This window comes from Ailuropoda melanoleuca, chromosome 4 (assembly GCF_002007445.2).
Source record: "Ailuropoda melanoleuca isolate Jingjing chromosome 4, ASM200744v2, whole genome shotgun sequence".
Classification (NCBI taxonomy): domain Eukaryota; kingdom Metazoa; phylum Chordata; class Mammalia; order Carnivora; family Ursidae; genus Ailuropoda; species Ailuropoda melanoleuca.
In genome coordinates this window covers 5,408,369-5,422,393 of record NC_048221.1, presented here as the reverse complement: position 1 = coordinate 5,422,393, position 14,025 = coordinate 5,408,369, and the positions used below count along the sequence as shown (strand labels likewise).

Below are 14,025 nucleotides of genomic sequence, written 5' to 3'. Positions count from 1 at the left end.
CCCCCACCTCCCCTGCAGCCTTCTGCCTGCCCCCCTGAGTATATACCCCCTCGTTCCCCCCCACCCCACAGGTTCCCAGAAACACTGGCTGTCTGTCTCCTGGGTGAGGGCATCTCTCTTGGGGTCCCTTCCCTGGGTCCCAGGCAGCACCACCTTCCCACACTGACCAACTAGTCACAGCTTTCAGACCTTTCCTGCTGGCCCCCCATGATCCGCCACCTCCCCAAGGTCCCCCCTCCTGCCTCCCTCCCTCCTCATGCCCCCTGCAGGTGCACCACCTCCCAAGCAGCCGCCTGGCCTCTGTGCTCACTCCTCTGCAGGAACGCCTGCCGGGCCCCTGTGCCCCCCCTTCAGCCCCCCACTTTGGGTCCCTGGCTTTGTCCTGCCCTGACCACAGGGACACGGGAGCATTCTGCATCCTGCCTTGTCTCTCCTGTTCCGGAGGAGCTTCCGGGTGTCCTTGCTCCCTGGATACGGGCTGGACCCCGGGGGACCTAGGGAATACCCACTGAGGTTCTATTTATGCAACAGATGCCCTCTGAGCGCCTACTCTGTGCCCAGCACAGCTCTGAGCGCGTCTTAACTCGGCCCTCAGTGAGGTGGTACGATTATTATCCCCATTTTACGGAATAGGAAAGGGAGGCACAGAGGGCAAGGGACCTGTCTGTGGTCACCCAGAGGGTAGGTCATCTGAGCCTGAGGCTTTGCCTGAGGGATTCTAAGAGGCTCAAGCCAGCCAGGCTTTGAAGGGCGAGTCCCCACCTTTCCCGCAGGGTGGGGAGGGTGTGAGACTAGGCCCAGGTTCATTACTGGAGACTGGAGTGAGGGGTTGTATATTTAACTGATGGCCTCATGGCAGTGGGGTGGGGTGGGGGGGTTGTTCACATCCCAGAGGTGTCCTTTCAAAGGGCCATGGGGTGGGATAGCTTTTCCAGGGCAGAGGTTTTTGCCATTTTAAAAGTAAATCCTGGGCCAGTCTGCCGCTCACTCGCTGTGTAACCTTGGCCATCCCTCCGACCTGTCTGAGCCTCGGTTTGCCCATCAGGTTAATGGGGACTTTGACAGTAGAGTTAAATGAACCAACAGCTAACGTGACTTGTACTCGCACTTGGCAGATGTCAGCGCTCAATAGATGACGTCCCCTCCTCCCCCACTGCCCATCATGATTGAGTCTGGAAGGAGTTCCTTGCTGGGCTGCTCTGAGCCTCAGCTTCCCCAAAGGCAGGGTGATGTTTGGTGGGAATGAAGTTCCGGGGAGCCCCCTAGTGGGAAGTATGGTGATTGGCCAGGGACAGGGCCCCTCCACACATCCACACTGGGAGAAGGGAGGCCTGAGTGGGAGCTCACCTGCTCCTGCCTGTGGGGACTCCCCAGCCTGGCGGGGGACAGACAAGGACCTAGACCACCATGAGACAGGCAGTGAGGGGACTCTCCTTCCTGTTTGGGACTGAGTGAAGCTGCCTGAGACCCCAAAAGTGAACCTTCATATCCCCACCCTGAAGACCGGCCGTCCAGCTGCCTTTCTTAGGTTTAGTCCCAGTGCAGTGGCCAGGCTACCCCTCCAGGCTCCCAGCGTGTGACCTGGCCCCTCTGAGCCTCAGTTTCCCTACCTGGATTGACAGGCTCTGTCTTTCCTGCACCCAGATTTGTTGGCCTGCCCCTGAGCCGGTTGCTAGGTGTGCGCGATCAGGCCAGGAGGCTGGTGAGGCCCAATGCCACTCTGGAGAAGTACTTTCTCACAGAAGGGTGGAGACCCGAGGAGGTGAGAGCCCCCTGATGCCCCCCTCCATCCCCACCGGCCTGCACGGACCTTTGTGGATGGGGCCTGGGGTGGGATGGGAAAGCCCAGGGCAGCCTCCACACCCCCGCAGTGCTCCTACCCCCGGCTCCACCAGCCATCCCAGCTGTCCCAGTGGGCAGATCCTGCAACAGGGGGTGGGGGGAGCACGTCTCTCCTGAGCTGGTGAGGAGAGGAAGGCCTGATTGCTGGGAGTGGGGGGCGGAGACCACAGCAGGCCTGTGACCTCCTCCATTCCCATCTGTACTGTCCTGTGGCAGTCAGTAGGCAGGACCTCCCCCCTCCCTGGTCACCCTCCCTCTGCAGGCAGGGGTGGGAGGCAAGCTCTCAACTGCCTGCCTGGGGTGGGGATAAGACCGGAAAACCTGGGGGGGGTGGAGGCTGGCCCCCCCAGCCCCTTTCTTAGTCCCAGTCCTCATCAGCCACCTGCCTCTCCTGTAAGCAGGGCTGGTTTTCACACGCCCTGTTTTGGGGGACCCCCCCCCATGTCCATAGGCAGACAATCCCACAGGCGAGGTCTGAGGTAGCAGGGGAGGGGGGAACATGGCTGGGTCTCATCTGTCCTGGGACACGGACAGGGAGCCACCTCCGTGCCCCCCCATCACCCCTCCCCAGCCCCAGATGGCCCTCCTCGCTGCCCAGTGTGGCCTCACGCTGCAGCAGACCCAGCGCTGGTTCCGGAGGCGCCGCAACCAGGACCGGCCGTGCCTGACCAAGAAGTTCTGCGAGGCCAGGTAAGCCCGGGGCTGGGGCTGAGGAGAGGGCTCTGGGGGCGCAGGGGGAGTCGCACCTCCGGTGGCTGCCTCATGGGCCCCCTCCCCCTCTGCAGCTGGAGGTTTGGCTTCTACCTGTGCTCCTTCTTCGGTGGCTTGTCCGTCCTCTACCACGTGAGTGTACCTGGCCGCTTGCCTGCCCCGCCACCTATCCCACAAGGCCTTGCGGTGCCCTGAGCCTAGACCGGGGTGTGGAAGGGGTGCGGGCAGAGGAGGGAGCCCGTGCAAAAGCACGGAGAGAGGGGAGAGCACCGGGAGAGGGCATAGCAGACGTCCACTCAGGTACCTTTTGAGGACACGCCGTGCATGGGAGCTGGGGGTCCGCAGCTGACAGCTCTGGGTCCAGAACGAGAGCAGCCCTCAGCCGCCCCCCCGCCCCGGGTAGAGGGCTGGGCTCTGCCCCCTGGGCAGCCTCAGACTCCCGTGTCCCTGCAGGAGTCATGGCTGTGGACACCGGCAATGTGCTGGGACAATTACCCAAATCAGGTGAGTGGCAGGTGGAGCTCGGAGGCTGGGGTGGGGAGGGGGTGGGGTGGTCAGAGTTCCTTCAGCCACAGGCGCGAGAGCCAAACCGGACATCACACGACTCCCCTCCGAGTTCCACTCTGTATTTTTGCCCCCCCTGTGCAATGGATACCAGGGTCGGGGAGCCTACACCTTCTTCACTCATTGGGATTCAAGGGTCCTTGTTCTGAGTAAAGGGGAGAGCTCTGAGCCACGCGCCTGCCCTCCGCGCGGGAGCCTCCACTCCCCGCAGCTAAGCTTGCCCCGCGCCCCGCAGCCCCTGAAACCGGCCCTGTACTATTGGTACCTCCTGGAGCTGAGTTTCTACATCTCACTGCTGATCACGCTGCCCTTTGATGTCAAGCGCAAGGTGAGGCCGGGAGAGAATCTGGCTGGGAAGTGATGGCGGGGGGAGTTGTGACCAAATCTCCCATAGGGAGGGATGGCCTCACCCCCTACCCTGAGACCCCTTGGTGCCTCAGGCGGGAGACCCGGAGTCCACAAGGTGCAGACACCAGCCAATCAGCCCCCTGAGAGGGTCTGCACCCTGGTGCCCACCCCCCACCACCCCCCAGACNGCCTCTGTGCTCACTCCTCTGCAGGAACGCCTGCCGGGCCCCTGTGCCCCCCCTTCAGCCCCCCACTTTGGGTCCCTGGCTTTGTCCTGCCCTGACCACAGGGACACGGGAGCATTCTGCATCCTGCCTTGTCTCTCCTGTTCCGGAGGAGCTTCCGGGTGTCCTTGCTCCCTGGATACGGGCTGGACCCCGGGGGACCTAGGGAATACCCACTGAGGTTCTATTTATGCAACAGATGCCCTCTGAGCGCCTACTCTGTGCCCAGCACAGCTCTGAGCGCGTCTTAACTCGGCCCTCAGTGAGGTGGTACGATTATTATCCCCATTTTACGGAATAGGAAAGGGAGGCACAGAGGGCAAGGGACCTGTCTGTGGTCACCCAGAGGGTAGGTCATCTGAGCCTGAGGCTTTGCCTGAGGGATTCTAAGAGGCTCAAGCCAGCCAGGCTTTGAAGGGCGAGTCCCCACCTTTCCCGCAGGGTGGGGAGGGTGTGAGACTAGGCCCAGGTTCATTACTGGAGACTGGAGTGAGGGGTTGTATATTTAACTGATGGCCTCATGGCAGTGGGGTGGGGTGGGGGGGTTGTTCACATCCCAGAGGTGTCCTTTCAAAGGGCCATGGGGTGGGATAGCTTTTCCAGGGCAGAGGTTTTTGCCATTTTAAAAGTAAATCCTGGGCCAGTCTGCCGCTCACTCGCTGTGTAACCTTGGCCATCCCTCCGACCTGTCTGAGCCTCGGTTTGCCCATCAGGTTAATGGGGACTTTGACAGTAGAGTTAAATGAACCAACAGCTAACGTGACTTGTACTCGCACTTGGCAGATGTCAGCGCTCAATAGATGACGTCCCCTCCTCCCCCACTGCCCATCATGATTGAGTCTGGAAGGAGTTCCTTGCTGGGCTGCTCTGAGCCTCAGCTTCCCCAAAGGCAGGGTGATGTTTGGTGGGAATGAAGTTCCGGGGAGCCCCCTAGTGGGAAGTATGGTGATTGGCCAGGGACAGGGCCCCTCCACACATCCACACTGGGAGAAGGGAGGCCTGAGTGGGAGCTCACCTGCTCCTGCCTGTGGGGACTCCCCAGCCTGGCGGGGGACAGACAAGGACCTAGACCACCATGAGACAGGCAGTGAGGGGACTCTCCTTCCTGTTTGGGACTGAGTGAAGCTGCCTGAGACCCCAAAAGTGAACCTTCATATCCCCACCCTGAAGACCGGCCGTCCAGCTGCCTTTCTTAGGTTTAGTCCCAGTGCAGTGGCCAGGCTACCCCTCCAGGCTCCCAGCGTGTGACCTGGCCCCTCTGAGCCTCAGTTTCCCTACCTGGATTGACAGGCTCTGTCTTTCCTGCACCCAGATTTGTTGGCCTGCCCCTGAGCCGGTTGCTAGGTGTGCGCGATCAGGCCAGGAGGCTGGTGAGGCCCAATGCCACTCTGGAGAAGTACTTTCTCACAGAAGGGTGGAGACCCGAGGAGGTGAGAGCCCCCTGATGCCCCCCTCCATCCCCACCGGCCTGCACGGACCTTTGTGGATGGGGCCTGGGGTGGGATGGGAAAGCCCAGGGCAGCCTCCACACCCCCGCAGTGCTCCTACCCCCGGCTCCACCAGCCATCCCAGCTGTCCCAGTGGGCAGATCCTGCAACAGGGGGTGGGGGGAGCACGTCTCTCCTGAGCTGGTGAGGAGAGGAAGGCCTGATTGCTGGGAGTGGGGGGCGGAGACCACAGCAGGCCTGTGACCTCCTCCATTCCCATCTGTACTGTCCTGTGGCAGTCAGTAGGCAGGACCTCCCCCCTCCCTGGTCACCCTCCCTCTGCAGGCAGGGGTGGGAGGCAAGCTCTCAACTGCCTGCCTGGGGTGGGGATAAGACCGGAAAACCTGGGGGGGGTGGAGGCTGGCCCCCCCAGCCCCTTTCTTAGTCCCAGTCCTCATCAGCCACCTGCCTCTCCTGTAAGCAGGGCTGGTTTTCACACGCCCTGTTTTGGGGGACCCCCCCCCCATGTCCATAGGCAGACAATCCCACAGGCGAGGTCTGAGGTAGCAGGGGAGGGGGGAACATGGCTGGGTCTCATCTGTCCTGGGACACGGACAGGGAGCCACCTCCGTGCCCCCCCATCACCCCTCCCCAGCCCCAGATGGCCCTCCTCGCTGCCCAGTGTGGCCTCACGCTGCAGCAGACCCAGCGCTGGTTCCGGAGGCGCCGCAACCAGGACCGGCCGTGCCTGACCAAGAAGTTCTGCGAGGCCAGGTAAGCCCGGGGCTGGGGCTGAGGAGAGGGCTCTGGGGGCGCAGGGGGAGTCGCACCTCCGGTGGCTGCCTCATGGGCCCCCTCCCCCTCTGCAGCTGGAGGTTTGGCTTCTACCTGTGCTCCTTCTTCGGTGGCTTGTCCGTCCTCTACCACGTGAGTGTACCTGGCCGCTTGCCTGCCCCGCCACCTATCCCACAAGGCCTTGCGGTGCCCTGAGCCTAGACCGGGGTGTGGAAGGGGTGCGGGCAGAGGAGGGAGCCCATGCAAAAGCACGGAGAGAGGGGAGAGCACCGGGAGAGGGCATAGCAGACGTCCACTCAGGTACCTTTTGAGGACACGCCGTGCATGGGAGCTGGGGGTCCGCAGCTGACAGCTCTGGGTCCAGAACGAGAGCAGCCCTCAGCCGCCCCCCCGCCCCGGGTAGAGGGCTGGGCTCTGCCCCCTGGGCAGCCTCAGACTCCCGTGTCCCTGCAGGAGTCATGGCTGTGGACACCGGCAATGTGCTGGGACAATTACCCAAATCAGGTGAGTGGCAGGTGGAGCTCGGAGGCTGGGGTGGGGAGGGGGTGGGGTGGTCAGAGTTCCTTCAGCCACAGGCGCGAGAGCCAAACCGGACATCACACGACTCCCCTCCGAGTTCCACTCTGTATTTTTGCCCCCCCTGTGCAATGGATACCAGGGTCGGGGAGCCTACACCTTCTTCACTCATTGGGATTCAAGGGTCCTTGTTCTGAGTAAAGGGGAGAGCTCTGAGCCACGCGCCTGCCCTCCGCGCGGGAGCCTCCACTCCCCGCAGCTAAGCTTGCCCCGCGCCCCGCAGCCCCTGAAACCGGCCCTGTACTATTGGTACCTCCTGGAGCTGAGTTTCTACATCTCACTGCTGATCACGCTGCCCTTTGATGTCAAGCGCAAGGTGAGGCCGGGAGAGAATCTGGCTGGGAAGTGATGGCGGGGGGAGTTGTGACCAAATCTCCCATAGGGAGGGATGGCCTCACCCCCTACCCTGAGACCCCTTGGTGCCTCAGGCGGGAGACCCGGAGTCCACAAGGTGCAGACACCAGCCAATCAGCCCCCTGAGAGGGTCTGCACCCTGGTGCCCACCCCCCACCACCCCCCAGACTCATCCCTGCTGTGACCCACCGTCTCCCGCAGGATTTCAAGGAGCAGGTGGCACACCACTTCGTGACCATCTTCCTGATCGTCTTCTCCTACAGCTCAAACCTGCTGCGCATCGGCTCTCTGGTGCTGCTGCTGCATGACGCCTCGGACTACCTCCTGGAGGTGGGCCTGGCGCAGCCTGACCCTCCCCCGCCACCCTCCCCATTCGCCCAGCCTTCCCGGGAGGGGAGGCCCCGCCTCCGCGGCTCCGCCCTGGCCACGAGGCCACGCCCCTGCGGTGAGGCCACGCCCCCTCCTAGCTTCCAGGGAAATGAAGCTTCCCACGCTCCCAGAGACGCACACTTCACCTTTCTAGACAGTTCCTGGGGAGGAGGCCCTACCCTGACTCAGCTAGCCCAGGCCCATGGAGCCTTTTCCTGGAGAGGAGTCCCTGCCCTTTCACAGCACCCTCCTTCCCACCTACTTCCCAGTCCCCACCGTTGGCCTGAGGCCGGTTCTCTTCTGCTGCCCTCCCCAGGCCGGTAAGATGTTCAATTACACGCCCTGGCGGAAAGTGTGCGACACCCTCTTCATCATCTTCTCCTTGGTCTTCTTCTATACTCGCCTCGTGCTCTTCCCTACGCAGTGAGTCTGCCTTCCCACCGGTTGGGGAGCAGGGAGGGAGTGCGTGTCTGAGATCCAGGCCTGCCTCACCCTCGGTTTCCTGACCCATGGAGTTGGGGGTGTTGGCCGGCAGGCTTCCGGGAGAAGGCAAGGAAAGGTGTTCCCGGCATTGGGCGCAGCATATGCAAAGGCCCAGTGGTAGGACAGACAGAAATCTGGGCTCAGTCATTCTCCCCTGTGCCCGGAACGTGGAGTAGGAGGCAGGGTTGGGCACCCACTCACTAAAGTCTTTGCCCAGTCTGTTTGTTGAAGAGGGAGCAGCATGAAGACACCTGCTCAAGTGGAGCTGACGTGGGGCGGGTGGGGACTATAATAAATAAGGCAAACAAGTAGAAGGTAAAGCATGAGAGAGTGATGTGCTAAAGAGAACATAAGGTCGGGAAGGGCACAGGAAGTGTGTAGGTAGTTGAATTAGGCTGGTCAGGGAAGACGTCACTGATGGCATTCATACAGAGAGACTGGAGGGAGAAAACCCACATTGATCATAGGGGAACAGTGGTCCAAGCAGCAGGCACAGCATGGGCAAAGGCCCTGGGGCAGGACTGGGTCTGGTGTGGAGGTACAGCAAGGAGGCCCATGTGGCTGGAGCAGAGTGAGCGAGGGGGAGAGAGGGAAGAGGAGACAGGGCAGGTCATTCGGGGCTTTGGGGGCCTCAGGGAGGACTTAGGCTTTTACCCCGTGAGGAGGGAGCCCTGGAGGGCTGTGGGCAGACGAGGGACATACCTGGCGCGGGCTCACAGGCGCCCTCTGGTGGCTTCTGGGGAACAGCTGATGAGAGGCCGGAACAGGAAGTGGGGGGGCCTCCGCAGGTAGGGCCGAGGGGACTGTGCTGGCCCAAGTGAGGCATGGTGGGGCTGGACTATTGCAGGTGACAGAGGGTGGGTACACTCGGGGTCACTCGAGGGTCATGAAATAAGTATGAGCTCAGAGTTGCTGCTCGAGGAGGTGTTCAGCTCTGGCTGTGCTGGTTTGAGGGGGCTGTGGGGGCACCCAGAAATGTCATGGAAGAGGCATGGGCATACCAGCCTGGGGTTCTGGATGGAGATGTAAATGTCCAGAGTTTGCAGCCACGAGACTAGACGGGGTCACTGGGTGAACAGGTATGGACAGAGCCCAGCCCTGGAGCTCCCGATGTTTGCAGGTCGGGGGAGCCTGTGCCGGAGACAGGAGTGCGGGTCCCTGAAGGCCCAGGAGGAGAGCATCAGGAAGGGAGGGCCACCTGCCTGAGCAGGACTGGCCGTGGTGACCCCACAGCCAAGCTGGGGGCGGGGCAGGGCGAAAGCTCACTGCCTGGGGGGACAGGGGCGGGGGGGGGATGCTCTGAGGACAGAAGAGAAGGTGTGAAAGGACACGCAGGGGAGCAGCTGGACCACTAAGCATCCCCCTGGGGTTCCTGGTCTTGAATGACCAGTCCGCAAGCGTGAGTTCTAATGGTTTAATACGACCTGGTGAGAAGGCACGTCGATGCCCAGCTAAAGAACGTCGCTGTCGCTCTGGGGGGCAGAGGGAGCCATGGAAGGCTCTGGAGCAAGGAGGGTCAGGCAAGCTGGAGGTCCCAGGGAGCGGGGCGGCGGCAGCTGCTGAAGCCGCCCTTCTCCCTCCGGCCCCCTCGGTAGGATCCTCTATACCACGTACTACGAGTCCATCGCCAAGTGGAGCCCCTTCTTCGGCTACTACTTCTTCAACAGCCTCCTGACGCTGCTGCAGCTGCTGCACGTGTTCTGGTCCTGCCTCATCCTCCGCATGATCTACAGCTTCGCGAAGAAAGGCCGGGTAGGGCCGCGGAGGGGGGGCTCGCGTGCCTCCCTGCAGCTCGCAGCCCGGCCGGCCCGAGCCTCACGCCTCCCCCTGTTCCCCAGATGGAGAAGGACGTCCGCAGCGACGTGGAGGAGTCCGATTCGAGCGACGGGGAGGCGGCGCAGGAGCCCCGGCCGCTGAAGAACGGCGCGGCCCACAGGCCCGGGCCCGGCCCCCGCTGACGGCCCCCGGAGCCGCCTGGCTGGGCGGCTGGCCAACGGGCACGCGCCCGCCACATAGCTCGCCGAGCGCTGGCCTTGAGCGCCGCCACCGGTGCCCCGTGGCTGGGATCTGTGGGGCGGCTGGACTGGTGGCCCTGGGGCCAGCTCTGGAGACGGGGACGGCCCTCCCCACGGGTGGGGGCGGTGAGGGCTAATGATCCGTCTCCAACCCCTGCCTTCTGCCCACCTTTCCCTTCCCTTCCCATCTCTTCCCTTCCCTTCCCTTCCCTTGGGCAACTGGACAGAGCTGGGGAGGGGGGTAGCAGGCTGGACGCCGCAGCCCGCCAGAGCCAGCTCCAGGCTGAAAGGAGTCCAATAAAACTTGAGCCAAATTCTCTGAGAGCTTGTGTCCCTGTTACGGTTCCTCAGTCATCCCCAGAGGCCCCAAGGGAACTCTAATTCCATACACTCACCTTCACCCCAAGACATATGCCCACCCCCGGGGGACGCAGCAGACAGTGCCTAGAGCCCCCCCCCCAGTGGGTCCCTGGTTCCCAGCCAACACTGTAGCCAAGCCACCTCTCTGCAGCACAGGGCAGCCCTCAGCCGGCCACTCCCAAACCCAGCTTACAGGTGAGACGGTACTAGGCTGACACAAGTCAGAGGCTGGGCAGCCCCTGCTCAAGGCTGGCCGAATCCCAGGGCCTCCGTGGAGAGCGTGAAATAGGGCCCAGGGGCTGAGTTCCTCCGGGCTTCCCCAGGATCGGCCTGGGTAAGGTCACCACCTCTGCGGAGCTCAGCGGGAAGGCAGTGGCGGTCCCCACCTCCAGGAATCAGGCCACAAGCTCCCCCCACCCTCCATGCAGGGCCAGACGTGCTGCCTCCAGGGGCACTGAAGAGAAGAGGCCTGGGATCCGGTGGCGCAGGATAGGGACACGGGGCAGAGAAAGTGTGTTAGAGGACGGATCATTGAGAACGAGCAAGAAGAGAGAAAGGACACTGGAGAAGCGGAGGTGGGAGAGGGAGAGGAGGGCTAGGAGGGTCAGGGAAACAGGAGAAGACCTCCAAGCTGGGCCTGGGGCAGGCAGTGGGGGGCAGGCAGTGGGGGAGGGGTACGGATCTGCTCGCGCTGCCCAGCACAGGGAGAGACACTGGGAAGGGGGACTGGAAGGACAGGGAAGGGGGAGCAAACAGGAGCTGCGGGTGGCAGGGAACGGGCAAGCACACAGGAGGCGGGAAAGGAGAGAGACTAAGAGGTCGGAGGAAGAGGCGCTAGGAGAGGAGGCAGCCAGGGTGAGAGAGGCGGGAGGCAGGGGATGGGGAGCTGGAGAGGAAGAGATGTTCCAGATGAGATGGAAAGACCCAGAGGGAAGAGAAAGGAGAGAACATGAACCAAAGCAGGAGTTACCAGAAAGCAATGTGAAAAATGAAACATTATGAGAAAGAGAAGCAGGGGTGCCTGAGGGGCTCAGTCGGTTAAGCATCTGCTTTCGGCTCAGGTCATGATCCCAGGGTCCTGGGATCGAGTCCCGCCTCAGGCTCCCTGCTCACCATGGAGTCTGCTTCTCCCTCCCCCTGCTTTTGCTCTCCCTCTCTATCAAATAAATCAAATCTTTTAAAAAAAGAGAAGCAATGTCAATTATCCCTCCGTTTTTAAATATCTATAAAGAGAGCTGATCTGAGAGGAGGAGGAGGGGGGAAGGAGGTAAGCAGGGGCTCCACAGGAAGGGTGCGAATGGAAGGGTGCTCGAGCTCGCTCAACATAAGCAGGGGGGCAGCTGAAGACTGCAGTGAAATCCTTTCTCACCAGCTGTCCTGGCACAAACGCTGTGGGCACCCCCTGTTGGGACAGGCAGGGAGAAGGAACCAGGCCTGGTGAGCCCCCTGAAGAGGGGCATCTGGCGAGAACTAGAAGTATAAACGCCTTTCCTCCTTATCCCAAAAGACACATCCAGACATTCTGAGTATTCTCACAAATTAGCCAGAAACGACGACCGGTGTACAAAAGAAAATAGGACCAAGAGACACGGACATTCATAGCAGTCAAGACCAATAAACATAAGAAGACAGGTTTAGTCTCATTCACGAGCAGGGGTATGCAAAGCAAGACTAGCAGATACCATGTCAGACCCATTCAATGCGCAAAAAGAAAGAAATCGGACAAACCAAGTGTTGGGGAAGACAGGGGTCAAGAATCTCAATCTAGGGGCGCCTGGGTGGCACAGCGGTTAAGCGTCTGCCTTCGGCTCAGGGCGTGATCCCGGCGTTATGGGATCGAGCCCCGCATCAGGCTCCTCCGCTATAAGCCTGCTTCATCCTCTCCCACTCCCCCTGCTTGTGTTCCCTCTCTCGCTGGCTGTCTCTATCTCTGTCGAATAAATAAAAATAAAATCTTAAAAAAAAAAAAAAGAATCTCAATCTATTACAGTGGGGAGTGTGAGTCGGTACAATCTTTTTGGAAAACCATTCCACATCACGTAACACTGTGGACCATCCTACAAAGTTCAAAAGCAACAAAGAAAATGATGTACTGTTTAGGCATGAACACCTGCCCAGTAGGGCTGTTTTGTTAGTAAACAGGAAATAGAAAGAAAGTCAGAATCGTGATGTTACCTTTGACCTTGGGGGGCAGGAGGATGGGATTCAGGTAGATGGACACAGACCCACCGTTCCAGCCTTCGGAGTTGTGAAGCCTGCTGAGAGACGCTCCTATTAATAAATGTGACTTAAAAGGGATATGCAAAAAGACAACCTACAGAGTGGGAGGAAATAGTTGCAAACCACAGATCTGAAAAGGGCCTAGTACCCAGAATACATAAAGAACTCCTACAGCAGCAACAAGAAACCAAAGGTGGGCAACAGACTTGAACTGCCATTTTTTTTAAGATCTTATTTTTTTATATATTTGACACAGAGAGAGCGCAAGCAGGGGGAGTGGCAGGCAGAGGGAGAGGGAGAAGCAGGCGCCCCACTGAGCAGGGAGCCCAATGTGATGTTTGATCCCAGGACTCCGGGATCGTGACCTGAGCCGAAGGCAGACACTTAACCGACTGAGCCACCCAGGTGCCCCTGAGCTGACATTTCTCCAAAGGAGATACACGGATAGCTCACAAGCACATGAAAAGAGGTCCAACATCGTAAATCCTAGGGAAATGTAGATGAAAACCACAAGATAGTGCTTCACATCCATAAGGATGGACAAAGAAATAAATAAATAAAACGAAAACAAAAAAACAATGTTGGTAAATATGTGGGAAAAGGAACAACACACAGACTTTTCTTTTTTTTTTTAAAGATTTTATTTATGTGAGAGAGAGACAGCCAGTGAGAGAGGGAACACAGGCAGGGGGAGTGGGAGAGGAAGAAGCAGGCTCCCAGCGGAGGAGCCCCATGTGGGACTCGATCCTGGAACACGGGGATCACGCCCTGAGCCGAAGGCAGACGCTTAACAACTGCGCCACCCAGGCGCCCCTCACAGACTTTTCTTGTAGGAATGTAAAATAGTTAATCACTGTGGAACGGCGTTTGGCAATTCCTCAAAAAGTTAAACAGAATTACCATATGACCCGGCAATTCTATGCTGGGTATATGTCCCCAGAGAATTGAAAACAGATAAACAATACTTGTACAGGAATGTGCATAGCAGCACCGCTCACGATAGCCGAAAGGCGGAAACAACCTAAACATGGCAGATGGGTAAACAGATTGTGGTATAGCCATACCAAGAAATATCATTCAGCTGGAAAAAGGAAATACATATTCATGTTACAACACAGATGAACCCCAAAATCACTAAACTACACGGAAGAAGCCAGACACAAAAGGTCACACATTTTATGGTTCCTCTTATATGAAATATCCAGAATAGCTAAAGCTAAAAAAAATAGAATGCACATTTATGGTGCCAGAGGCTGCGAGGGAAGGGGGGAGCAGTGAATAGCTATTTGGTGGGTAGAGATTTTTTTTTTTCAGAGTGAACCTTACTAAAGAACTCCCCAGGGGGCAACGGCTGGCTTAGCCATGGAGCATGGGAATCCTGACCTTGGGGTTGTGGGTTTGAGCCCCATAATGGGTACGGAGATTACAAAAGAAAGAAAAGAAAAGAAAAGAAAAGAAAAAAGAAAAGAGAAAAGAAGGGAAGGAAAGGGGGGAGGGGAGAGGAGAGGATAGGAGAGGGAGAAAGAAGAAAGAAAGAAAGAAAGAAAGAAAGAAAGAAAGAAAAGAAAGGGAGGAAAAAAAGAAAGAAAGAAAAGAACAGAACAGAACTCCCAAATATCAGTGAATAGAAGAGTCACCCAAAAGAAAAGAGGTCAACAGGATATGAACAAACATGTCACAGAAGTGGAATTTTTTTAACATGAGAAAATACAATGGGATATTAATCCTAAAAAGGAA

The 14,025-nt window shown here is 58.9% G+C and overlaps 1 protein-coding gene across 1 annotated transcript in view; it reads left to right on the top strand.

The window, feature by feature from the left end:
* Nucleotides 1-10,032, top strand: part of CERS4 (ceramide synthase 4) — a 17,101-nt gene extending 7,069 nt beyond the window's left edge. Inside the window, 7 exon segments of the mRNA XM_034657672.1 lie at nt 3,007-3,057; nt 3,353-3,445; nt 7,043-7,171; nt 7,527-7,633; nt 9,289-9,445; nt 9,532-9,624; nt 9,626-10,032. Of these exon segments, the coding sequence (XP_034513563.1) occupies nt 3,007-3,057; nt 3,353-3,445; nt 7,043-7,171; nt 7,527-7,633; nt 9,289-9,445; nt 9,532-9,624; nt 9,626-9,709 (714 nt within the window). The 3' untranslated portion in view covers nt 9,710-10,032.
* Nucleotides 10,033-14,025: the final 3,993 nt, after the last annotated feature.